General features: G+C 57.3%; 1 protein-coding gene across 1 annotated transcript; it reads left to right on the top strand.

Annotated features, from left to right (window-relative positions):
• The first annotated feature begins 19254 nt into the window (after positions 1–19254).
• On the top strand, positions 19255–22014 carry LOC121080667. The gene is made up of 8 exons (XM_040578805.1): positions 19255–19387; positions 19724–19868; positions 20327–20503; positions 20600–20755; positions 20932–21033; positions 21312–21414; positions 21731–21790; positions 21878–22014. The coding sequence occupies exons 1-8, from the start codon at positions 19281–19283 to the stop codon at positions 22012–22014; spliced, it is 987 nt and encodes a 328-aa protein (XP_040434739.1). The 5' UTR covers positions 19255–19280.
• Positions 22015–27212: the final 5198 nt, after the last annotated feature.

The raw sequence follows: 27212 nt of genomic DNA on the forward strand, positions 1-27212 counted from the left end.
CATGCAAAGTGGGGAGGAAGTCATGAGTCAAGAACAGAGCCTGGCAGCAGCCCAAAGTTGTCCTCTCCCATCAAATGCTCTTTTGCAGCTTGACAGCTTGACTGCCATGGCAGAAGGAGCCGAAGCCTTCACCCTGGCACAGATAGCACCCCACACTATGCAGAAACGCTTCCAGAGAGGCTCTTGCAGGGCATGGAGCCAGGCAGCTTTTAACGGGCACCCTGCTAAGGAGAACCAGGCAACAGCAGGCTCTCCACTAAGCTGATCAAAGACCTCCTTGAAGAGAAAACCAACTCACAAATGTCCCATCACCAGCACTGTCAGGTTCAGGGGTGCTGCACCTTTGGATGCAGAAGTCTTTGGATGACAACCAGAGTTTTCACCCGCACATGAAACCAGCACCATGGACGCTAAGCCCATTGAGTGCAGCTCACAGGTTCATGCTAAATGTGAGTCTGTGCACAGATGGGACCACTCAGAGTGCCCAGGCACACTTTTGCATCACAAAGGGCTAGTGCCTCACATCCAAGATGCACAGGGGAAAAGAAATAATAGAAGGAGGGAGACGAGCTAGTCTCCGGCGAGGCAAGGAACGGGTTACAACCCAGTGGGCTGGCAGAGCAGACCCAGGATCTGACAGCCACCCTCAGGTGAGGACACATGGCACACCAGCCAGTTGCCACCTCCTCAGCAGCCAAGCACTTCTCGCAAGCCCCGAGCACCTGTGTGCATGGCAGCACCTTCTCCCAAGGCCCGGCTACCAACGCACTGCTGCACAGCAGAGGTAGCCCCCGGCATCCACCCAGCTCCTACTCACTGGCCTCCCTTTGCTGGCAGGCTTTTTGGAGCTGCTCTGACTGCCTGGTCGTCTCCTCTTTCCCTGCTGCTGCTGTTCTTGGCCCTCAAGCTGCTGGAGGCGGCGGCGCTCTTTCTCAAGAGCCTCCAGTCCTTCAGTCCTCTTCTCGATCACTGTGAGATGCCTGTCAAGAGAAAGGCAGGCATCTGAGAAGGAGCCGCTCTGTCTGTCTTGCACAGGCCATTTTCTGCTCAGCCACTCCTGTCATCCTGCTACGTGTTGCGCTGCTCCAGCAGTCCCTGCAGCAGCTTACAGCTGCCTGTCCAAGGCTCCAAACACAGACCCCGCCGATGGGTTCGCAGCCAGCACAGGCTCCTTACACCACTGGGCTTTGTGTGTTTACTGGAACGTGAGGCTCCAGGACTTTGGCCGGGGATCACTGGCCCCCTTCAAGAGCAAGTGTTACTTGGCCTTTTCTTACCTCTGCCTTCTCTTTGCAGCTGGCAAACTCCTTCTTTGCTCCTGCAGCAACCACTCTCGCAGGCAAGAAACATCAGTCCGTCCTGGTAGTTTGGAGGTACCCTCTAATTTGGCCAGGTCTTCCCAAAGCTTTTTCTGAGAGGTGACAACAAGTTGTGGCTTGCTGTTGCCTGGAGAGCACTCCTGCCCACGTGTGCTAAGGCATCCCACAGGCCCAGGGCAGCGCTCTGCTCCAGCCACGCAAGGAGGGCAGAAGAGAAACGCGGCCCTCGGGGCTCTGCATGCTTGCATGTGACTTTCCTGCCTGCACCCTGCACTAGCTCAGCCCGCTGCAGAGCCCAGCCCAGCAGCACAGCCCTCACCTCTTCTGCACTGACCACCTCCCCAAGGTGCCACAAGTAAAGCCCCAGCCCTTGGCACCGTGCCGCTGAGCGGCATCCATGAACACTCCGCTTTGCTCTACCTCCTCTCGTATGAACATCTTCTCTGCCTCCAGCTTGAGTGTGGTCAGATACTGCCTGTAATCATTGAACTCCTTCAGAGTGCAAACCACCTATGGAGAGATGAGGGGAGACATCCCTCAAGAATTTGCCAGCCGGCTACGCAGACTGCCTTCCCCAAAACAGCCCAAACCCAGCAGGAGGGGAGATGCTCGTCTGCTCACCCTCCGCTCCCCTTCCCGGTGGCAGGGCCCCTGACTCTTCCACCACGCCATGGCTGAGTGGTGCTCCTAGCCGCAGTGCCAGGCCTAGCACCGGCTGCCTCCTCAACTCTCAGGCAGTGCAAGGCGGCCTGAGAAGAGCTGGAGTGGGACTTGCCAGAGGGATGCTGGTGCTGCTTCTGCTCCCAGGGAAACCAGCCCCACAGCCCTGTGCTCTCCACCAGCAACAGGCAGCTGCAGCAAGCGCTCTGGGAAGCCTGCTTGAGGAGGACTGCTTTTATCAGCCCCATGTCCAGACCTACTTTGTTGTCACTGGTGATGTAACCCTCTCTCTTCAGCCTCTGCAGGTTGTCCTGGCGCTGGTGGTAGGCCCGCAGGTGCGGGTCATGCAGGCTCTTGTATTCTGTGCTCAGTAGGCAGCAGTATGGATCTCCCAGATTGAAATAACCAGAGGGCTGGTGAAGCTGTAGGAGAGATTTTCCAGAGTGTAAAGGAGGCAGGAGACCACAGCTAAAAGGTGCCAGGCGGTGCTTGTGAAAAGGTAAAGGTCACTTGAAGACCAGCGCTCTGCTCCATCCTTCTGAATGCACGGAGAGCACCACAGCCAGACTGCGGGGGCCAGGCTGGGCTGGGCTGGGCTCTGATGGGCTGGGCTGGGGGAAAGACCTGGACACACTGCAGACAGGGCCCAGGCCACACGCTTTCACAGTGCCAGAAACCAGTACAGAAAACCCACAAGTCCTCCTCTTGATCACCACACCAGGGAGTCAGGAGCTTCCCTCTACTCTCCAGTGCTGCCACATGGAAGGGCTACAGCACTCGCTGTCGAGCAGGTGGCCAGAAGGACTTCTTGGAATGGTGGGGACACCATCAAAGAGGAGAGCTTTTCTACCCCTTTCTACTTACTTTACCTTTTCCCCCAGCCTTGTCCTGTAGAAGACAGGCCTGGAGCTAGGTGACACAGGGATCTTGACCCCAAGTGGGAGGTTCAGCAGCCTAGTAGCTCCTTCTGCCAGTGGCTGTCTCCTGTTGCCGAGCTAGAAAGAGGGAGACACGGGCACTGAGGCACTATCTCTGTAAGCCTGCTGCATAGCGCTCGCAAGGTTCTTGGAAGACTCCAACCACGGGGAGCGCCAAGAGCAGCCCAGTCAAAAGCTGCTCTCTGCTTCCTTGCCCTCCTCCCCACAACTCCCATCCCTTCCCCAATCCATGTCTGTGTCCTTTGCAGCAACCCCTCCCACCTGCTTAGCCGTAAGCCAGGCTGGGCAGAGAGGCAAGGCTGCCTACAGACCCTCCCTGCTTCCACCCAGCTTTCGATCCTTGTCAGCTCCCCAGGCACTTCCTGAGCCCCTGGGGCAGGCCTGCATGTTCCAGGCTCCCAGGCTGAGCCCTCCCCATCGGCTCGTTGCTCACCTCTCCCCTCTTTCTCAGTGCACTCAGCTGTGCATCTACATTTCGCGCACCACCAGAGAGACGGTGCTCCATGGCTCCTTCCAAGAGCTCTCCTGGAGCTCTGATCCTGCGCTGGCACCCCTTGCTCCAGAGGCACCCAACTGTGGCCACCACGGCCAGTCTTCCAGCAAGATGCTATATAGAACAAGCTCACATTGTTGCATCATCACGTTGTCATGACACCACATTCTGTACACCTGCATCCTGGGAGGACCCCACACCAGAGCAGGATGCCTGAAGGAGGCTGTGACCCCACAGGAAGTCCACGCTGGAGCAGGCTTCTGACAAGACCTGCATACCCGTGGAGAGGGGAGCCCACGCTGGAGCAGGTTTGCTGGCAGGACTTGTGACCCCACAAGGGACCCCCACTGGAGCTGGGGAAGGGTGTGAGGGTCCTCCCCCTGAGAAAGAAGCAGCAGCATAAACAACATGTGATGAACTGACCACAACTGCCCTTCTCCCTCCCCCGGCGGGAGGAGACAGGGAAATCAGGAGTAAAGTTAAGCCCGAGAGAAGTGAGGGCTGGCAGGAAGGTGTTTCAGATTTGGGTTTATTTCTCATTATCCTGCTCTGATTTGAGTGGTAATAAATTGAATTAATTTCCCCAAGCTGAGTCTGTTTTGCCCGTGATAGTACCTGCTGCGTGATCGCTCCATCCTTACCTCGACTCATGAGCCATGGAGCACCTCCAGCCCAGAATGCGGCCCCAACAGCGTCACCTTCCACAGGCTTCCTCCCGTGTCTTCTGTGGCCCCTCCTGCATCTGCCTCCCCATGGATACCCCCTGCTGTGCACCCCCACATGTCTCCCCCCGCCTCCTGCCCCAGCAGCTCCACACAGGCCAGAGCAGCAGAGCCGGGTGCTCCTCTGACTGGTCACAGCACCCATGCCACGAGCTCTCTGTTTTGCTGATTGACTGCATACCAAGCACAAATGAATTCCAAGTCAACTATAAGAATAAAGGCCATTTTTTAGATTACAGTGTAATACAGGAAAATAGCATGCAATATGATAAAAGGAAACAGTACTGGTTCCGATGCACAATATGATAGAAGAGCAACAGGAGCGAAGCATCAAATCGTTACTGCAAAGCATGACAGAGACTAAGAGAAGGATACATCACCAGTTACCACCTGAACGTCATCCAGGCCCACCTTTCGGCTGGGAGCCCCCTTGCAGCCGGCGCCACGAGTCTCTCGGGAACTGGGAAAATTTCTACATGGTGCGTCCACCCATCCGTGAGGCTTCTCGCCCTGGCCCGCAGCTTGCCTACCTTTATACTCAGCAAAACCCAAAAATATCTTACATGTCTAGCGTATGTATGTCAATTTCTAAGTTTAGGCTAAGTGCAGGCGCGCACTATCTCATGCTGCATAAGGTTCACACACGCCAGGGCATCGCCCAGACGCCCGAGCGCGGTGGAGTGACCACCATGACACAGCTGCGCACAGTATCAATTGTCCGGACAGCACTACTCACATCTCGCTTGTTCAGGGGCTCAGGACAAACACCAACTGCTCCTTACAGTTGTCCTGGAGCTCCCGAGTTCACTGCCCAAGTGAAGCCGTGCCTAGTTAAAGACAAAGAATTTTTCATAAGCAGTAACCAATTTAATACATTTTCACCACACTCTCCAATTGGCCAGAGCGCGGGCACGCAGCGCCCCTTGCTGAGCCAGCTGGAACCGGCTGGGACTGGCCCAGGGCGGCTCCTAGGCTGACCCCCGCAGGCACCCCCCTGCAGACCCAAACCACCATTTGTACCCAGACGTCCCCCAGCTTTGTCCTGTAGAGGAGAGGGTGGGAGGCTGCTCCAGCCAGCCTTGAGGGGAAAAGTTCTGAGGAGGCCCTGGGGCACAGAGAAAGGCACAGGGAGGGCTCTGGGATGCACCACACAGCATATCTAGAGCTCCGGCCCACACCAAAGGGCACACGGAGGGCACTAGGAAGCATAAAAAAAGGAATGGAGGGCTCTGGGGGGCACCGAAAGGCCGTTGGGCAGCCTCTCGCTTGCCCCGGAAGGCACACGCTGGTCCCGAGGGGACATGGAAAAGCAAACAGAGATGCCCTGAGGACACAAGAGGAGAAGACGAGTCCCCTGGGAAAAAGGAAAAGCTGAGGGCCTATCCCTTGGTGGGACCCCAAAATGCCCACCAAGGGTCCTTGGTGGGAACCTGCAGGCCCGCCAGCAGCTCTGGAGGGGATGAGACAATGCGTATACACAGAACAAAGCACAGCCTTCAACAGCACCTACCGATGGGACTCACATGAGGCACCAGTACAGATTTCCACCCATTTCTCCAGCGGGGGGGGCCCTCCACTGGGGAGGGTGGCATCCCGTTGAGGTTCAAGATGTGGTGCAGAAGGCTGAGCTGCATCCTCTGGTGATTCTACAGACCTTTGCTGGCTAGGACTATTTACTTTCTTACTCGGTTTGTTCAGTCCTCCCTCTTTATATAACCTCCACCTCTCCTTCTTAGGAATTCCACCCATCCTGTCTCGAGTCACCCCACCCTTTAGCAAGGCAGCAAACATTCCTCTCCGCAACACTTTCCAAATAAGGCAAAAACGTTGGCTACTTTTCACTTCACTACTTCCAATTCCCTGTAAAACTGGGTCTTAGCCTGACCGAGGCTGCAGGTGGGAGGAAGACACAACGTTCAACGGCCATGGTATCCTAACTGTGCAAAGGTAGCACAATCAATTGTCCCATAAATCGAGACCTGTATGAATGGCTAAACAAGGTCTTAACTGTCTCTTACAGATAATCAGTGAAATTGATCTTCCTGTGCAAAAGCAGGAATAGACACATAAGACAAGAAGACCCTGTGGAACTTAAAAATCAATAGCCACTGCACACTAAATCTAAGCCTGCCAGGCACACCACCCCCGCAACGCTGGCCTACAATTTTTTGGCTGGGGCAACCTTGGAGTAAAACACACCTTCCAAAAATAAGACCACCCATCTTAACTGAGAACCACCCATCAACGTGCAAACAGCAACCAGACCCAATATAATTGAACAATGGACCAAGCTACCCCAGGGATAACAGCACAATCTCTCCCAAGAGCCCCCATCGACGGAGAGGTTTATGACCTCAATGTTTGATCAGGACATCCTAATGGTGCAGCCGCTATTAAGGGTTCGTTTGTTCAACGATTAACAGTCGTACGTGATCTTAGTTCAGACCGGAGCAATCCAGGTCAGTTTCTATCTATGACAGACCCCCCTCAGTACGAAAGGACTGGGAGGGTGGGGCCAATACTTCAAGCACGCCTCCCCCCTCACTACCAGGGCCTAGCGATAAAACTAAAGCACTCAGCTTACACCTGAAAGATACCTGCCACCAGCCAGGTTGCCCTGAGCCCCCCCTCTAGCCCAACCACAACATCTGAGAAAAGTCAATTAAAAATTTACTTATTCCACCACTGGACTAAAACATTTTTTAACTTAGTATAGGCGATAGAAAAGACCCACCAGCGCAATAGAGCTCTGTACTGCAAGGGACAGATGAAATAATAATGAAACCCCAAGCAATAAATAGCAAAGATGTACCCTTATACCTCCTGCATCGTGGTTTAGCAAGAATAACCAAGCAAAGTGAGCTTAAGCTTGCCCCCCCAAAACCCATGCGAGCTACTTACAAGCAGCTGCCTCGAAGCGAACCCATCTCTGTTGCTAAAGAGTGAGATGTCTTGTCAGTAGAGGTGAAAAGCCAACTGAGCTAGGTGATAGCTGGATCACATTGCCGGGAAAATGCCCAGACGCAGTATGGCCTGGTGTGAATAAATGTAGGCACAAGCAAGCCCTTGGGAGCAAAGTCTTTCTCCACTGTGTGAGGGAGCTGCCGTGGGGCTCGGTGGCACCTGCCCCATCTGCTTGGGTCCCCTTGAGGGCCCCGCTGCTGTGGATCTGTGCTGGCATGCATTCTGCCACATCTGCATCCAGCACTGGGCTGACACCACCGTCGCTGCCACCTGCCCCATCTGCCGTGGGTGCATTGTGGCCATCCACCGTGTGCAGGGACAGGTGGACCACAATGGGGCAGCCCGCCATCATCACGGCCATCTCCATCCTCAAATAGAACTGTGGCGGTGGCAGAGGCGGTGGCAGTGGCAGCAGCAGCAGAGCCCCCAGAGGTCCCCGGCGTCGGAGGCTCTCTGATGACCCTGGGGAGCACAGGTCCCCCGTGCCCCGCCGGCGTGTCCACAGCATGTCCAGCCCGCAGGACAGAGACCGCAGCCCCCTCCACCTCTTGCCAGACATCAGCGAAGATCTGCAATGGCTGCACAGGTTGTTGGAGGATGAGCCGGGCTCAGGGGACCATGCGCACCGCCTCCCCTTGCCCCACTACCGAGTGAGGCAGCCGGACCCCCAGGCCCCCCCTGAAATCACTGGGGATGCTGAGAGGGGCCACACCTGGTTTCTTCTGTGTCTGGTTGCTCATCACTGCACAAGTCAGGGAGTGAGAGGGGTATGGCCCTGGGAACTGGGGAAGAGGCTGGCATATGGCTCAAGAACTAGTAGAGAGGGAGGAATGTGTGTGTCAGAACTGGGGGAGAGGGGCCACTACTGGCTTCTTCTCTGCTGCTTTGATCATCGCTGCGGGGATGGGATGCATCCCCAGAAGGGGAAGGGGGAGTGCCCTGGGACTCTTGCCAGCAGATCCCCCAAGGGGCCAGTGCCTGCTGTCCCGAAGGCCAGGGCGAGGCAAGCAGCTGAGATGGGGGTTTCAGGGAGACCCTCCTCTCCTCTCCTGCCCCCACACCCCTGTGCTGCTGAGGGCTGGGGGAGGCTCTCCGGGCTGGGGGAGGCAGCCCTGGCACAGCCGCCTGCCCAAGGACAGCTGCCTGCAGGGGAAGCAGCCCCAGCTGGGATGTGCCTCAAGTTTTGGGGTCACTTCTCCAGGGAAACCCACAGCCCTTCCCTGCTGCAGGGCAGCCCCACCAGCTGTGCTGCAGGGTACAGCCTGTGGCCCTGCTGGGGGGGGGGGGGGGGGCTGTGGCGGTTTTAACCCCCACTCACAGCCTCTCCCCCCGGCAGGCTTTGGGGGGACACAGGTTCCCCAGGAGAGACCCATCCAGGCTGCGGCACTGCCAAGAGCCTCGCTTGCTTTTCAGGGCATTCACAGGTGGTTCTGTCTGGGCTTCTTCCCATCCATGGCTGCCTGGCAGGGCTGGTGCTTGCTGTCAGCTCCGCTCTTGGCTGACTGCTTCATGGGGTTTGACTTTTTTGTGTAGCGGCACTTTACTGTTGACACAGCTGGATGGGCTACAGCCAGCTGCCAGTAAGACGGCACTGCTGGAGCTGGTACGGCTTGCAGAGGTCACGGCTGGAATCCCAGCTGTCACACACAGATGCAGTCGTCTTGGCTGACTAGCAGCTGAGAAAGACAGCAGTGCTGAACAAGCTCTCACAGGGAGTAGGTACCAGCATGTTCTTGCACCTGTTTGGTATTCTCTGATAACATGTGAACCAAGTGACCAGCTGCAAGGTTTGAAGGGCGACAAGTGAGGTGTGGCTCTTGAGAGAGAAGACACTACTTGGATTCCAGCAAATACAGTGCTGCCTCGTTCTGGACTCCAAGGCTCAATTTTGCAACCTAGTTTCTACATGCTATAAAAGCAACCCATAGATAACGGAGAGCACGAGTTTGTGCACATGCAGCCAGTGTCATAACACTACTCCCTACACTCACTGACGCACCAAAAGGTGTATGTGCCTACGCGAACAATGCCAAACTCCATAAAGGCAGTCCTAACTGCCCTGCCTTCCCCTGCTAGTTTTAAGCTGTTGGCTTTCTCCTTTCCCAGGACCAGCTGTATCGCCTCCTTTCTGTAGCAAAAGTAATAAAGCCACTAAATACCTTCTCCAGGGGAGCAGTGCTGCACTTGCCCAAGACGTACTTTTTTGGCTCTGCATCAGTGCAGAAGTGTTGGGTCAATTTTCTGACCACTGAAAGCAGGGAGCAGAACTTTTGTGCTGTGCCTCACATGGCTGCCAGGGCAGGGTGAGAAACAGCAAGAGGATTCCTTCCTGGCACCTTCTCCAGGGGAGCCATGCTGCACTTTGCCAACGTGTTTTGGGGCTCTGCATGAGTGCAAAGGTGAGTGGCCAGTCTTCTCAGTACAGAAATCCGGTAGCAGAACTTTTGTGGTGTGCCTTTCGATGGCTAGGAGGGCAGGGTAAGAAACAGCAAGAGAATTCTTTCGTGGCACCTTATGTGGCAGAGCTGTGGCTGGATATTTCAGTGGAGCATTTGGGCTCTGTACAAGTGTGAAAATGAGCTTTTAAATTTCTCACCACAGAAAACAGGTAGCCAAACTTTTGTGATTCTTTCACGTGGCTACCAGGGCAGGGTGAAAACCAGGGTAAACAGGTCCAGCTCCCAGCCTTTACTCCTAAGAGAGATGCCCCAGGTCCCCTCATGTTTGTATCCATACACTGGACCTGCTCCAGTAGTTCCTCATCTCTCTTGAACTAGGGATTCCAGAACTGGATAGAGCACTCCAGATGCAGCCTTACCAGGGCAGGGTAGAGCGCACCCCAGACAGCACTGTAGACAGATTTTGTGCCTTTGTGCAAGGCACAGTTTGCAACAATGAATGCTGGATTGTGGACTGCAGAGCACTAGGGGTAACTGAGAACGGAAGCAGCACAGTGAAAGGACCCGGTAAGAGAGCACCCCGGAGCATGCAGGTGCAAACAAGTAGGAAGACACACCTATTACCTAGAGGGCTATTACCTAATGGCTGGTTGACCTTGGAGCAATTTTTTCATAAAGTGGCACAAAGTCTGCTGGTCGAAGTGTGAAACCCAGTTTAGAGAAGTTCTATTGCATGGCTGAGTGGAACAGTGGGACTCATGATGCAGAAGGCACTCATAGGACAGCTCCCCTTATCATTGGTTCTTAGCTCTGACTCTTATTTCATTAGGTTACCAACTGAAGTTTCAGCTTTCCCAACCCCTCTGATCTTTCTTGCATGGTCAGACTCTACAGAAAGCAGAAGCACCACTTAGGAATGGCTTTGGTTATGATGGCAATTTTATTGTTTCAACGATAAATGGCTGTCAACAACCTCTTTGGCCCTGCTGTCAGTGGAAGACTGCAAAGGTGCTCTGTTGGAAGCTGCTAGCTCATCCTCCCTCGGTCTCTCTTCTCTGGATTTGCCCGCTTGGGTGGCTCTTCTGGCAGCAACCTCTGACCGCTTCTGCCTGGCTGCTGGCCCTGGCTCAGCTGCATCAGACGTGCTGGAGACCAAATACTCCCCAAAGCTCTCCAACATGGCCGCCACAGTCTCTCGAGCCACCAGTTGAATTTCCTGCAGACGATCCCCAGGGGAAGAGTCCAAAGGCTCTGCCCCTCTGGCCCTGGCAGACAACCTCCAGCTGATCTCGTGGGGAGCCCGCCTTAACACATGGACGCACTTCTTCAGTGCCTTCACCCGCTTCAGCACTTCCTGGACCATGGTCTCAGCCATCTCTTGAAGATCCTGGTCTTCTGCCACCATAGTTCAGCAGCCTAGGCGGTGTGCTCTTAGACGCTTCTTGTCCGGCAGGCTTGGAAAGCTAAAATGGGGAACAGCTGATGAGTCAGTGTGTTCCTTCACCTCAATTTGCTTTCCTCTTCCTCCTAAGACCCACATCCAGACAAGTCCCTAGCAGTCAAGCTTGAAAAAATCTGGTTTCTCTGTACGCCTTGAGCAACAGTGTGATTAGAACTGTAGCACTCTTCTTCCTTCCAGACTTCAGCCATCAGCATCATGCATCTCCACCCCACTGGCCCTGCAGCAATTACTCACCGATATTTTAATATATCCTCTGCCAGCTGAAGTAAAGCTGATGTTCCACACTCTTCTGTGAAAGCAGAAGGACCTGAATAGAATGCACTTGAAGAAGTTAAAAAACAGAGTGGGGGTGGCCCTGGACCAGCTGTGGGTGCTGAGCAGTGGGAAGGAGGCAGCGCAGGAGGAACGAGAAGAGGAGGAGGGAGGCAGTGGCAATGTCAGGACCTCCATCATCCTTGCCATGCCCAGTGGCTCCTCCGTTTCCACTTTTGGGTGAGCGTGGTGCCACATCCCACGGCCGGGCAGGAGAGGTTCCCAGCTGTGTCCACACCATCCCATGAATGGCCTCTGCCCCCCATGCAGAGCATGGGCAGGGGGCAGGATGCACGCCAGCAGGGAGGGAGGGAGGGGCAGATGTTTCTATGTCTTGCACCCACTGATCCCCTTTTGGTTTCCAGAAGGGAAGGGCTAAAGCAGCTGCTCAGGCAGGACAGAGCAAGCCAGGGCTTGGGAAATGTCTCTGTCCCACCCCATGGGGCTTTGTCCTGCCCCTGTGCCCTTCCCCATGGGGCAGGGCCATGCAGGCACCTGCGTCTGCCCAGGGCTGGGGGTCAGTGGGGCCTGATGCTGTGTCTCCTCTGCCTGCAGCTCCTGGGTGCTGAAGGAGCTGTGGGTGGGCACACTGCTGGGGTAACTGGGGGGATGCTCCAGGCACAGCAGGGGGAACCCAGCCCCGCAGCTGGGCACAGGTGTCCCTGTGGCTGCAGGCAGCTCTTGGGCACAGCTGCCTGACAAGAGAGAAGAGGTGACTTGGGGCTCACCCAGCTCTCTTCCTCTCCCTTCCCACTGCACAGGCCACCAGAAGGAGCCAAGGGAGCCCAGGCGACCTGTCTCCCATCAATCAAGCTCCTGGAGAAGGAGCTGAGCTGCCACTGTGACATGAGTGTCTCTCTGCTCTGGGCTCTGTCCCCAAGCACTGCTCCTCCAGCCGAGCAGCAGAGGTGTTACTTCTTCCCCTCCTTATCTCTCGCCCAGTGGAGGACATGAAGTGCCAGGAGCCTGGAGAGGCTGATGGAGGCACAGGCAGAGTTGAGAATGGCTGCCTTGCACCTGCCTCTGGCTGCACTGTAGATGTGCAGTGAGTGGTATAACCCTGCTTTGTTTGGAGGGAGGGAGGGTCCCAAGGTTCCTCTCAGGGAGCAGACAGGGCTGGGGAGCCACCAGGAGCTGTGGAGGACAATGAGGAGTGAAGTTGAGCCTGGGAAGAAGGGAGGGTTCAGGGGAAGGTGTTTTTAGATTTAGGGTTTTTTTCTCATGACCCTACTGGGATTGGGCTGGCTATCAATTCAGGTAATTTCCCTGTGCCAAGTCTGTTTTACCTGTGATGGTAATGGGTGCACGATCTCTCCCTGTCCTTCTCTTGGCCCGCAAGTCTTTTGTTGCCTTTCCTCTCTCCTGTCCAGCTGAGGGGGAGAGTGATAGAGATGGGCTGGCAGGCACCTGGCGTTACACTGGGGTGAAGCCAGCACCGACTCAAAGGCTGCAGACCCAGGCAGAGAGGCTGGGTAACAAGAGGAGGCTGCTGTCCTGAGGGAGAGGTCCCCATACCCCGGGACAGGCCACCCACACCCCAGGCACAGGCACTCGGCACCCACAAAGCAGAGCAGGCAGCCCGAGGAAAGGCTGCCAGGCCAGGGGAACAGCAGTGCCAATGGGTATCTTTATCGACAATGTAGACGAGGGGATCGAGTGCACCCTCAGCAAGTTTGCGGACGACACCAAGCTGGGCCAGGGGATGTTGATCTGCCTAAGGGTAGGAAGGCTCTTCAGAGGGACCTGGACAGGAGATCAGTGGGCCAAGGCCAATTGTATGACGTTCAACACAGAGAATGCCGAGTCCTGCCCTTGGGTCACAACAACCTCCTCCCACAATGTTACATACAGGCTTGGGAAAGCTGCCTGGATGAAAAGGACCTGGGGGTGCTGGGGGACAGCTGGCTGACCGTGAGCCAGCAGTGAGCCCAGGTGGTCAAGGCCAACAGCATCCCAGTGTGTGTCGAAAAAGTGTGGCCAGCAGGACCAGGGCAGTGATTGTCTTCCTGTACTCAACACTGCCAAGGCCGCACCTCAAGCGCTGTGTTCCGTTTTGAGCCACTCACTACAGGGAAGGCACTGAGGTGCTGGAGCGTGCCCGAAGACGGGCAGTGAAGCTGGTGAATGGTCTTGAGCACAAGTCTGATGGGGAGTGGCTGAGGGAGCTGGCGGTGTTTAGCCTGCAGAAGAGGAGGCTGAGGGGGGACCTTCAGGCTCTCTACAGCTACCTGAAAGGAGGCTGCAGGCCGGTGGGGGTTGGTTTGGTCTCTTCTCCCAGGTAACAAGCAATAGGACAAGAGGAAATGGCCTCAAGGTATGCCAGGGGAGGTTTAGATTGGATGTTAGGAAAAATGTCTTCACTGACTGGGTGGTCAAGCATTGGAACAGGCTGCACAGGGAGGTGGTGGAAACACCATCCCTGGAGGTGTTTAAAAACCCACCTAGATGTAGTGCTTAGGGCCATGCTTGAGTGATGGACTTGGTAGACCATCAAGTCAATGGTTAGATTTGGTGATCTCAAAGGTCTTTTCCTGGCGGGCATGCTGGGGCGTCTGAGCAAGGGGCTCTGGGATACACTGGAGGTCAAAGAGGGGCCTGGAGGCACCCTGAGAGCACCCAGGTGCCCATGGCTGAACCAGCCCCATGCCCCCCCCCAGGGGGCTCCGGGCCCCTCCCTCCCGGGCCAGTGGGTCACAGTGAGGTCTTTGTGACCTCACCTGGTGACACCACACTGCAGTGCATGTACTCACCACGGCCGTGGCCCCAGCCCACAGTTTCCATCAGGACAGCGACAGGACAGGGCAGGAGCACGGAGCGGGCGAGGAGCCCCTGAGCACAGCCCACGTCTCTCCCTGCTGCACCCAGCAGCCCCACGGCGCCCAGGCGTTTCGCCAAAGCTTCCCTTTTCCCCACACCTACCCCTTTCCTCTGTCCTGCAGGATGATGAGGAGATCCCCCAGATTCCCCAGTGCAGCCTGGGAGAAGGATGGGGCTCCCCAGGAGAGCAGGTCTCCGCTGGAGCCCCATGAGGTGTGCATGGTCCAGCCACTGGTGACTGGTGAGTGAGGGGCCCTCTCAGTCTGGGCAGGGCTGAGGCCAGCGAGCGCCCCATGCTCAATGCCATGATAATCTTTCCGCGGCACACTGGCAGCAGGGGTCCCGTGGCTCGGGGACACGATGCTGCTTGGGTGACAGGGCTGCTCAGCGCTGGAAGTGGCCCCAGCACAGCCTGTCCCAAGGAGGGAGAGAGCAGAGGGGGGGACCCAGCTCCTGGCCTGGGGCACAGGCAGCCAGAGGCAGTGGTGCTGTGGGATGGGGACCTCTCCTGCCCGTCTGCAAGCCAGTTCCTCAGCCCTGGGCACCAGGGCTTTCCCCACCGCACCGTGCCCCAGCATCACAGCCCATTTGCCAGGCACCCTCCAGCCCTGACACACACGGGATGACTGGGCCAGCGGAGTGGGCACGGGCTGGATGCAGGGCACATCTTCCTCTGCTCTCCTGCCACCCGGAGCCTTTCTACAGCCCTCCCTGCTCTACCCCTTTATTAGATGCCAGCTGGTTGCCTGTGTACACACAGGAGAAGCAAAACGTGGACTTCATCCAAGCCTTTGCCAGCAGCCCAGAAAAGGTAACCACAGCCCTTCCGAATGTGGCTGTGCCAGCCTCGGCAGACAGGGGCTCTGCTGCCGGGCTGGGCAGAGCTGCTTCTGCCAGCTCTCCTGCACCCCCAGTGCTGTGGTGCTGCTGTCCCTGTGTCCCCCCTCTCACACTCCCCGTTTGTCTCTCTGTCCCCCCACTGCCAGGAGGAGGGCCAGAAGATGAAGTTTCTTGAGAGCATCTGCAGCCTGTGCAGAACCGCCAGGCACCATGGCTTGTCACAGGGCCTGGATATCTTCTGCCACAGATACGAGCTGGCAGAGAAGGTCAAGGTGAGGGGACACCCGGTGGCTCTGGCGAAGGGGGCAAGGACCCCCAGCACTGGCACCCTGTGAGGACAATGCTTGGCCACGGCAAGGGGCTGGTGGTGCTGGGTGCTGGCAGCTGCCAGGTCCCATCTCGGTTGTGCTCTGTAGGAGCTGGTGGAACAAGAGCCCAGGGACCAGCTGCGCACAGCAGTGCGGCAACTCACCATGCTTGCCATCGCCGAATTGAGGTACCTACCCATCCCTGCTGGGGACCCCTTCCTCAGAGGCCTGTGTGCACCCGCGCGAGGCCTCGAGGCACTGCTCCCAGCATCGGTGTCCAACTGGCCCCTCTCTCTCTTTGCAGCTCAGTGCAGACGGTGCTGGAGGGCAAAGAGAAAAGCAGTCTACATGCCTGCTTCTTGAGTGTCTTGGGGCTTCCTCCAGCAGAGGAAATGGAGGGACTGGACACTTCCCTCTACTTCAGGGTATGTGCTGGGTACTTCAGGGACCTGCAGGAGCACCCAGTCCCTCTGGGCTGCTCCCTGATAACCCTGTGCTGCCATACAACCAGAGATCTGAGGCAGGGCAGGCTCTCGCCTTTGCTTTCCCACCCTCATCCCTTTGTGCCCTTCCCGTGGGCCTGGCTCCATCCAATGCCACAGGTTGCTCTGTCCGCAGCACACTGTCTGCCCCTGGGTCTCTCCCGGAAACTGCGAGGCCGTGTGGGACTCCTGCCATGGCTCTGGGAGTTCAGATCAGTCTCCTGGGGGTGTGAGAGAGGGGGGGGGGTAAGAGATAGGGTAGAGTTTAACAATTGTAATAGTCTGTTTAGCTGTTTAGGGTAAAAGTTGCAAAATTTAAGCTGTTTGCCAAATCTTACACGGTTTGCTTGGGTACTGTGATAAGGTGTACGGGAGTAGTGGCTTCATGACCATATAAGTCCAGCTTCATGACCATATAAGTCCAAAGAAAGATTACAACCTTGCAAGAACAAGCCAAAGCTGGTTCTGCGGTTTGGACAAAGAGCAGGACGTTACTGAGCCTGCGCCAGATGTGGGGGTCACGAGGAAGACTCACCTGCCTTCATCCTCAGGACCCCTGACGACCACCACCAGGGGACACTGCGCAAACTCAGTCGGGAGAGAGATATGGAAATGACTTGCAGAACTAATTTTAATACAAAGCGGGGATAGGTAATGCATATGTATAGGCGTATTACATCATATTATGAATATGTAATGAGTTGTCTTATAAAAACAGAGCAAGTTTTCGTATCAGGCGCGCACGGTTTTGGCGGGACTACTCCCCCGTGCTGCCCAGCGCTGAATAAACATACCTACTTTACAATCTTACAGATTGTGGAGTCTGCTTTCCGCACGTCAGGTGGAGGAACAGTAGAATCACTGCCACAACTCTTTGTCCTCTCTGCAGACCCTGAATGCCATGGACACCATGCTGGAGACAATGGTGCTCAGATCTCCTGCCTCCAGAGTCAGCAAGGAGAACTTGCGGAGTATCTTTCAGGTCTGGCATGGGCCAAGAGTGGGCTTCACAGGGGCCATTCCTCACCCTGGAGGGAAGGGGGTGCCCACTCCTGAGTGGGTGGTCCCCACGCCAGCGCCATGCAGAGAGACAGCACGGCAGGGAGGGTGCGCACCTGCCTTGGGTAACCGAGGGCTACCCACCAGGCTCTTCTGCAGCACAGCAGCTGCAGTGGGTGGCATCTGCCTTCCTGCCTGGCCACAAGGCAGGCTCGGGGCATTTGTCCAAAGCCTGTGAAGGACCCTAGGGGCAGGAACGCCACTACAGGCTTTGCCCCAGATCAGAGGAAGCATTGATGGACTGTGCAAGTCCAGCCTAGGAGCTGAGCAGCGCCGCTTCTGCTGGAATGCCTCTGCCCCCAAGGCACACCAGCAGCTTTTCTCTTCCAAGGTGCTGTTGGCTTTCACCAGCTCTGAGAGACCAGCTGTGCTTGAGAGGACCGTGGGCAGGATTAGGATGCTGAGCCATTTGCTGGCCAGCTATTCCTCACTGGAGGTATGGAAGGACCAGGTACTCTCCAGCCAGGCCACCTCCCATTCCCTGCACGCCAGCACAGCTGGCAGCTTTGAGGCGCCTGCAAGGCAAGCCTGGGCACAGGTCTGGGTGCTCTGCCAGCCTCTGTGCTGAAGTGGGGGTCTTGGTGCCTCTGTTTCCCATGGGCTTCTCTCCCCAGCCCCTCTTTGCCAGGAGCCAGCTTTGCCCCCAGTCCTGTGTTGGACGGGACTGCCCAAGGAACATGGCAGGAGCCCAGGCCTGGCAGCTCTCCCTGTGCGGGGCTGCCACCCAGCTAGCTGCTTTGGGAGCCGCGGCCAGCATGGTCCTGCAAAGCTCTGGCACACCTGGATCCAGCCCTGGCCACGCTCTTGGGGCCGGGGCTCTGGCCCCAGGCGCCTGCCCTCAGCCCTTCTGCTCTTCTGTCTGCCTCCCTCACCCAGGCTGCTCAAAATGAGGACAGACGTGCCTCCTGCAGAGAGATCCTCATCCCAGTACTCGGGCAGCTGCTTGGACGTCTCCTCCTGCTCGTGTCATCTGGGGAAGAAAAGACCAGCCGTGTGGCTTTGGATGCTCTTTTCTCCCTTTTCCTATTCACCCGCCAGCAAAAAGGTAAGAGAAGCAGTGGTGGGCGGCCTCCCCCGCCCCTGCACAACGACATCAATCAAGCCGTCTGCTTGTCTTCCTGCGCGTTGTGGCAGGCCCTTCCTGTGCTTGCTGGAGGCACCACCATGTCACCAGCACCACCTCTCCCCTGCTCCTGACCCATGCTGTGTCCCACACAGCTGATCGTCCCGTGGAGCTGAGCTGCTCCTTCACTCAGGAGGCAGCCCCACTCCTCATCCCCTCTCCCTTGAAGAGCTTGTACCACTGCCCCACAGCACTCCATCCATGCGAGCCGTACCCCACGTCACTGTTATTCCAACCACAGTTTAACTGTGGGACTGCATGCAGAGCTCTAGGTCCTTGGAATTGACCAGGCCAGGAGCATTGGCATAAATACACGGGAGGCAGGTCACCCTTTCATTTACACCTCTCTCCACCACCTCCTCCTTTCACTGTGGGTCATCACCTCCCTCCTCAGCCATTTCTACATCTTCTCAGGAGCTGGTAAGCTTGCTGGAAAAGCAGCTGGGTCTCATGCACTCTCCTGTGTTTGCCCTGCTCTTTAGGCACGACACTGTCAGAGAATGCACAGCTGCCAGCGGCTTGGGAAGCTGAGACCACCTCCTTGTGCTGTTCACCCACCGCCAGAGACTTTGCCATGGTAAGGAGCTGCCCCCTTGCCTTGCCTGTGGCATCAGCAGGGCTCTTGTGTGAGAAGGCATCCAAAATCAGCGGGGCTGGCGTGGCCTCCCTGTTCCTGCTCTCAGCAGGGTTTCTGCTGTCCCCAAGCAGGGACAATGCGAGGGCTGCACTCCAGTGCCCAAGCAGCATTTTCCGCCTGGCCAACAGCAGGCCCTGGTTCTCTGTAGGGCCAGCACACTGTGCCCCAGAGCCCAAGCCTCCTCCCTCACCCTGGGGGCCCTCTCTTCTCATCCTCCCCCATGCAGTGACTGCAGCCTCTGCTACCAGCACTGCTGTGCATCTCTCACCAGGGCTGCTCGCACTGTCCAGCTTAGCAGCACCATCAGGGCACTCAATGTGACATTCTTCACTCCCTTCCTTCCTGCCATAGGCCTTTGCAAAATACCTTCAACCATCTGAGAGGACAGACATCGTCCTCACAATCATTGATACCCTGAGAGAATTAAATGCCAACAAAAAGCCGCTGGACAGCAGTGTGATGGACGTGGTCATGGCAGACCCTCGTGTCTGGCTGACAGATGTAAGTGGCCTGTGGCTGGATTACCCTGTCCTTCAGCCCTAGCAGGCCTTGTTCCTCCCTCCATCCCTGCCTCTCGCCCAAAGCCAGGTGTCTCAGGCACCTGAAGCCACCTTAAAGCAGGAGAGGGATGGCAAGGGCAGCTGGGGCAATCGCTGCCCTCCAGTGGCAGCACCACCATCACTTGTGTCCCCTCCAGGTGCCAAAGATCATGAGCTGCATCTATGAAAACTGGGAATGCGTGACCATGGAGTCAGGCCAGCGTAGCATGGAGTCACTGCTGCTCCTGATGGCTAACCAGTGCCCTGGGGACGTTGTCACCACGCTACTGAAGATCGCTCCACGAGGAGACAGGTACCAGCCCTGACAGCCAGGAGGGCTTGCTCCTAGTGGTGAGAGGGACCCGGAGACTCTCTGGCTGCCAGACCCAAGGAGTACCGCAGGACACCCCCGAGGAGCGGGGCCTTTCCCCCGTCCCAGCACCCATTCCAGCCCTGGTGGGCTGGCCGCGTCCCCAGCACCAAAGCCAGCCCAGAGCCTCACCACCACCCTCTGTCACACCCCATGGGGAGCAAGCACCTCAGCCCTCTCCTGCCTGCCCAGGGAGGAGGGTCTGTGTTACGCGGGGCTGGCCCAGGCCACAGTGCTGGGGATGGGGTCGCCCTGCTGACAGAGCTCTCTGGCTTGCAGCACTGCCCTGGCACTGTGGGAGGTGATGCTCTCCACGGCCCAGACCTTGGAGAAGGTTCTGAAGGAGCTGTTCATCAAACTCCAGGACCGGCAAAACAGGCTCTTCTACACATACCAGGAGGACACCTGTTTCGTTCGGTTGGCTGTGAGTTACCAGAAGGAGCCCCAGTGCTCTTGTCCTCAGCTGCTGATGGGAACAGCTGCGTGGTGTGGGGAGTCATGCTGGCTCTTCTGGTCACTCACCGCTGGCTTTCTTTCAGCTGCTGACCTGCACTGATTTGGAGGATGAGGAGTTCTCTCCAATGTACAAAGTCTTGAGGTTTCTGAGGAATCCAAGCCCAGCAATGCTCTCATTGGTGCTCAGGAGCCTCATGACGCTGTTGGAGAGAGCTGAGATGGTGAGCAGGGCATCATCAAAGGGAACCATATTGGCAGCCAGGGGCTGGGGCAGTGGATAAGCTGGTGGATTGGCCTTGGCTGGGAGTCAGGAGGTTGGGTTACTGCTCCAAAGGCCCTCCTGGCCATGGTGGGGCCTGGTGGCTGCCTGGGGAGCTTTCCGGGCATAGTCCTTTTCAGGAAACAGAAACTCTGTCTTTCATGCAGGCAAGAAAAATGGAGGTCTTCATGCCAGACATTATGAAGGTCCTGGAGGATGGCAACAAAAATATCAAGATGAAGTCCCTGGTGGTCTCGCGAAACATCATAGGTCACCTGAAGAAGACAAAGGCCAGCCCCATCGCTGTCCAGCTGATGGAGAAGCTCTTGCCCCTCTTTGCTGCGGTAAGGCTGACGGGGGAGCCCAAGCCTCGTGGCCAGGTGCTGGTCGGGGACAGCTACCTACAAGGACGCAAGTCCTACGCTGCTTCTCTCTACCAGGGCTTCAGCGAGGTAAGAGAGCTCTCCATCAGCCTCTTCAGAGACCTAATGAAGACTGTGGTGAGGAAGAACAAGAGGCAGATGAAGACAAAAGTGGAAATGGGCTTGCTCCCTCTCATCCTTCACATGAGCGACCAAATCCACAGCGTGGCCAAGGTACAGATTCCAAAGCTAAGCAGTGATGTAGGGATGAAAACCTGAGATGTTTGGGCCAGGGTACCTCCCAGCTTCCTAAGGGCAGGATGACCCCAGGAAGAAAGGAAAAGGCAGGGAGATGCCAGGTCTCCTTCCCCAGGCCGTGGTGCCATCTCCCAGTTTCTGCTGTTCTGCAGGCCTCCAGGGAAGCCCTCCTCGCTGCAGCAGAGCTCCTCAAGTGGAAAAAGCTCAAACACCTGCTGCAGAGCCATCAGACATGGAGGATTGCAGAGTGCTTGGTGAGGACAACCCCTGAACGAGGGCTGCCCCATGGGTCTGCCCTGTGCGCTCTGCAGCTGTGCCTCACCTGCCCTGCTGCAGCCCGCAGCCCACAGCCTGGAGCTGCATCCTTGTTCCCTGTCCTCGAGAAGAGAGCCCCAAGGGCTCTTCTCCACACCCCTCTCCCCGCACCCAGTGGGAGGGAGGGCTCTGGGCAGCGGCGGGTGCTGGCAGGCGGGACTGCTCCAGCCAGCTGGGGAGGCTGTGTGACATGCCCATACCCTTGTGCTCTCTCCAGCTACAGCGGGACAGGCGCAGGACCGAAGAGTACTTGAATCAGAGCCTGCCATACCTGGAGGATGATCAGGCCACCTTGCGAGCAACAGCTGTCAGGTTCATCGGTGAGCCACAGCCCCCAGCGTCCCGCTTTTGGCAGCCCAGCCCCAGTCCCGCCGCTGCACTGGCAGAAAGGAGCAGCCCTGTGGCTGCCAGAGCCTCGGCTGCCCCGTGCAGGGCCTTGGCCTCTCTCTCCCACCCTTGACCATGCAGGTGGGCTTGGTGGCTGCCTTGCTCAGTCCCACTCGCCTCAGCTACTGCTCTTCCCTGGGGTCAGCCTGATGAGGGGGAGGAGGGCATGCAGCCCAGACAGCTGAGCTGGGGGCTGTGCTGCTGGGAGCATGCTGGGGAGTGGCGGGTCTGATGAAGCTCTGTTCCTAGGGCTTGCTGGGCAGCTCCTGAGGGACCAAAGGGAGGAGAAACTGGCTGAGATCTGCAGCGGTGAGTAGGGAGCATGGGCTGGAGGGGATGCCTGGTGGTTTTCGCAGACACGGCAGTTCATCTCTGCTCCGTTTCTTTCCATCACAGCCCTTCAGACCTTGGAGGAAGACAATGAACCCTCCATCTGTTCCCTGGCAGCTCAGACCACTTCCATCCTGAGCACTCCAAGGGTGCGGCAAACATCACGATGCACCCTGCGATCACTGTGCTGCTGGTGCTGCTAAGACAGGCAGAGGTGCGGCTCTTCTCCAGAGAACGGCTGCAATTCAATAAAGCTGGAACAAGAAGCCTGAACCCAGGGTGTCTTTCCCATGTGGAACTGACAGGCAGCGAGGAGAGGGCATGGGATGGGTGGTCCCAGCTCTGACCTCCCTGTAGTTCTCTGGGCATCCCAGTGACACCACAGTATCTGCTTTTATTGCACTGCCACGTCCCTGCACCATGATGCACTCAGGAAGGTTTCCATGCAGAGTACAGAGGTGCTAAGGGGGGCAGAGGGACCCTGCAGGGCTCCCTGAGGGACTGTGGGACAAACAGAGTGCCTGGGTCACCATGACTGCCTCGGGAGGGCTCCCAAGGTCTGGCTAGTCGAGCAACAGAAGGCTCTGGGGCATTACAGACACCTATGGAGGAGTGCCGTGGGGACTCGAGTGGAATGATCAAGTCTAGGGACCAGGCCCCCAGTCCAGCGGGCTTTCTTTGAGTGCTTGAGGCTCTGCAGAGGGGTCTGGGGTGCAAGGAAGGCCTCAGGACCTGGGTGGACTAGCGCAAGCCTAAGACAGCTCCAGGGCAAAGACAGCTCCAGCGCACTGCAGGGTAGAGGGTGCCCAGGGCCAGGTGGCCTCCACAGCCACCAGGGACCTGGGCACAGGCACTGTCATGTGGGGAGGCAGGGAGCGTGGCATGGGCTTGTTGTGCTCATCACCTCCTTGCCCCTTTGCAGTGCCTTGACGTTGCAGCTAGTCCAGGCACTGCCCCCCACCAGCACAGGGACCCTTGCACAGCACTCCAGCTTAAGATCACTGGCACCGGCTGCCCAGAGAGGCCTCTGGAAACATTCCAGCACCACCTGCACAGGATTTTGTGTAACCTGCTCTAGCACAGCCTGCTTTTGCAGGGCGTTGGACTGCATAATCTCCAGAGGTTCCCTCCAACAACGACCATTGTGTGATTCTGGGACTCGTGGCACTTTGGCTGAGGAAGAAGAGGTCAGGATCTTCAGGCAACACAACATCTGACTGCCCTCCCAGTGCCTGTCCAAGAAACCTGCCAGTCCTCACTAACAGAAGTTGGACCTCCACACATGGACTTGAAGATGTGCATGAGCACTGCAGGACAACAGCCTTCTCTCTCTTCCCCATCCTCCACTGCAGGGCGAGCGCAGACGTTCTGTGGAGGGAGCACCAGTCTGCACAGGCCCTGCTGCCCTCCCTGTCATGCACTGGCCGTTCTACCCCAGGCTCCCTCTACTGTGTCCCAGACCACTGGCCTGGTGTGATGGCAGAGCCAGTGGCACTACCCGGCTCTGCACCTTCCTGGTCCATCAGGGCAACCTGGGTGCCAGTGGGGAAGCTGAGAATTGCCCTTGGCCAGGGCCTCTCCCTGGAGCTGCCAGAGGAGGAATTCCTTGTGGGTGGCAGGGATGCCAAAGCATGAGGAGTTCCCCATTGGATGGCAGGGACAGTGCGTAGAGCCCCATCGATTTGAAGCCACCCCCAGCAGCCCCTCAGCATGGCCACGGTCACACAGAACCTCACCGAGGAGCTCATCTGCATCGTCCAGGACACCCTCATAGTGACCAGGCAGTACCAAAAGTTTCTGCAAGCAATGATGGCCAAGTGGCAAGAGGCGGTCTGTAGTGGGACACACACCACGCTCACCACCACCCCACAGTTCTCTCCCTCCCCCACCGCCAGGAAAGAGGAGCAGCAGGAAAGAGGATCAGGTCTATCCAGGGCTGCTGGAGCCCAGAGGGTGGCCCCAGGTCCTTCAAGTGGAGCTGCTGGGGGCAGATGCGCACATGGAGAAGATGGCAGATAGGGACAAAGACCAAGGGGAGGACACGGGGCCAAGCAGAAGCAGCCCTGTGCAGGTGGGCAGAAGGAGCCCAATGGGGATGAGGAAGAGGAGCCCCATGACACCAGACAGAATCAGCTCCATGGGCCTGGGCAGCACCATCCACGTGGGGCCAGGCAGCAGCACCCCAGCAGACCCCAGGCCCCAGCACCATGTCCCCATGGGCAGGGCACGTGGGCAGGCAGCCTCAGGACCGTGCTGGGCAGGATTGTGCCTGCAGGAGGGCTGCTCCCACCTGTGGGGCTGCCCAAAGGCTTGGTGGAGATGCAACTGCCGGCAGCACTGTGTCCGTTTCTGCAAGCCCCCATGGTGGCAGCGCTGCTCCCAGAAGAGCAGTGGGTTCCCCTGCCAGTGAGCAGCTTGCAGGGTGCAGGGCTGGGAACCCTCTGGGGTGCACCCCCATCTGAAATGTTAAATCTTTCCTCTGTCCTGGTGCTGGGGCTCATCCATCCATCTCGCAGCTGGGGCTGTGTCACCCTCGATGCCTGAACCCAGTGGGGATGTGGGCACTGCTGGCACCCACAAAATGGGAGGTGGGGGTGTCTGGTACCACAGTGGGTGTGCTAGAATGTGCGGACCAGGCTGGGCTAGAGAAAAGGGCCAGCATGAACCTCATCAGGTCCAACAAGTGCCGACTCTGGCCCCTGGGGATGAACAAGCCCTGGCCCTTGCACAGGCGGGGGCCACCTTGCTGGAAAGCAGCTTGGCAAGGAAGGTCCTGCTGGGCTCCTCAATGAGCTGCCTGCTGGGCAGGGGATCTGTGCCCCTTGCAAAGGGGGGATCCAGTATGTATTGAGAGCCCACGGTGAATCCATACACCACAAATAGAAAGGCATGTTATCCCCAGGTTGGCATATTCAAACGGCTAACAAATGGGGTATGGCCTTGGTGCCTTAAACATTTTTGTCCAATCTAGATAACAGAGTTGAAACATGGGAATAAATCCCCCACCCCATCAAAACACTCCCCTCAGGAATTGTTTGTGAACCATTTGTTGTGAATCGTGGAATAGAACAATGGAGCATGGCATACCCTAGACTTGTGAACCCTTATTCCAAGCATGTGTCCTTGTTGGGGTTTTCAGGCACCAGGGTTTAAACCTGCAGATCCCACCTGTTATGAAAAAACTACCAGTCAAGGAAACACATTGCAATATGCAGTTTTGCTTACCCACAAAACAAAATGGAATTTTGTGTGGGAAGGAAAAAAAACCAAACTACGACCCATCAACACGCTCCCCTGTTTGATATCCAGCTCCTCAGGGTCCTTTCTGAGCATGTTCAGATGGGAAGATGTACTTTGTACTACAAAATTATTTACATATGCCTAAGGCACTTGGGTAAGTCACTTTGATCCTGGGGGCCTTTCTTGGGGTCTTTAGAGATTGTTGGTGGTCACAACTTGGTGAACTTCAGCTGAACTTTCCTGGGGCACCTGCACTCTACTTGTTGTTCTAGAACGTCATTTATTCTCTGTGCTATATGGTTTTGATGGCAACACACCGTTACCCCACTTCCCTCGTCTATTGGTATAGCCCAGGTGCCTCTGTAAGCTTGCCACCCCTTACTGAGCTTATTCAATAGGTCGAGTTAATCATTGCTTTAGTTGCAGCCTCTCCTAGTGATTCTTTATAACTTCATCCCATCAGTGAGGAGAAGCGTCCAGCTCTCCCACTGAAGGCAGCAGCCTCGAGTCACCAGGCTGTTCCCTACACGAAGCAATCCCGACTGCCTGGATCTCACCACTGAGAGGCTGTATTTAAAAATGAAGTGTTTTCCAGCAAGGGAAACAAGGTTTGAGCGCTCATACTCCGGCTGGTGACTCTCCCAGGCAGCTGCATATTGCCAGTCCCTCAGCAGGACAGGTGTAGCCAGAGCCCTGTCAGAGTCAGCAGCAAAACACGCTAGCCCTATTCCTGCAGGAACTACAAATGCCAGGGCGGCTGCGGGGGGCTCTGCGAGTCAGGGTGCCTGGTGCCTGTGCCCAGGGCACCTGCCGGCACCTCTTTCCCTCCTTAGCTCTCGGCTCACCCCCAGGGCTGCCCCGGCTGGGCCTGACTCCAGCTGCCCCGGGGGCCCGGCACACCGGGGGGTTGGAGCCTCCTCACCGCACCCCCAGGCAGCCAGCAGGCAGCAGACATCCCTGCGCTGGCCTAAGGGCCTCCCTTGCCCCACGGCCGGCCACAGGCCCCCCTCAGCTGGGACACAGCCCCAGCACAGGCTGTGCCTGCCCAGACCAACATGGCTGCAGGAGGCTGAGGGTGGGCAACAGCAGCTCCCAGCATGCCCCGGGAAAAACCTGGCTGCCAGCAGCCCCAGGCCTACAGCTCCCAGCATGCCCTGGGAACAACCTGGCCATGGGGCAGCCCCAGGCCTACAGCTCCCAGCATGCCCTGGGAACAACATGGATGCCAGAAGCCCAGGGCCTACAGCTCCCAGCATGCCCTGGGAACAACCTGGCTGTGGGATGGCCCCAGGCCTACAGCTCCCAGCATGCCCCGGGGCACAGCTTCTCCCAGCAGGCCCCAGGGTGCCTCTGCCCTGAAGTCGGGCCCTGTGGGGACACCAGCCCCCAGCCCTGGCCCTGCAGGCCCCACAGCCACAGCCCAGGGCTGCTTGAGCACAGGCCCAGGCCCTGGAGCCCCCGTGGGGCAGGGACGAGGGGGAGAGAGGCACCGAGCAACAGGGAGAGGTGGGTCAAGGCAGAGGGGTGGTCAGAGAGGGACAGGAGGCATCCAGAGGGGCAGGGGGAGCGGGAGGGGCTGGGCAGGGGTGGAGAAAGGACAGGGACTGGTGAGGAGCAGGCAGAGGGTTGGAGCGGGACAGAGACAGAGGGGCAGGGGTGTGCCGGAGGGAATGCAGGGTCAGCAGCAGGAGAGAGGGACAGGGAGAGGAGCAGAGGGGCGGGAAGGGGGGCAGAGGCACAGACCAGCACAGACAGGGTGAGGGACCAGGATGAGCAGGCTGTGACTTTGGCAGTGGGTGGCAAAGCTGCTTTTGTGGGTCTTTCCTTTCTCCCTCTGCTCTTATCCCCTCTCCACCCTTCCCCTCGGTGAGGCTGTGTCTGTGGTGTGCCTGCTCTGGTGAAAGGAGCTCCTGCACCAGCCTGAGGGCAAAAGAAGAGGGGCAAGGAGCAAGGTGTTGCAGTCCTTAGTTTGCAGGTTTCATATACTGTCCCTGTTCAGAAAACACAGTGTGGGTCATATGTGGGTCAGTGGTGCCGGCAGATTTTTATTCTTTATAGCGATTTCTTTAAATACCGGACTTCATGCAGAAGGTTCGCACGGTGCTGTGCTTCTAGTAAACAGAATTGCTTTTATGCATGCTGCAGTCTGGAGGTGGCAAGT

This window comes from Falco naumanni, chromosome W (genome assembly GCF_017639655.2).
Source record: "Falco naumanni isolate bFalNau1 chromosome W, bFalNau1.pat, whole genome shotgun sequence".
Classification (NCBI taxonomy): domain Eukaryota; kingdom Metazoa; phylum Chordata; class Aves; order Falconiformes; family Falconidae; genus Falco; species Falco naumanni.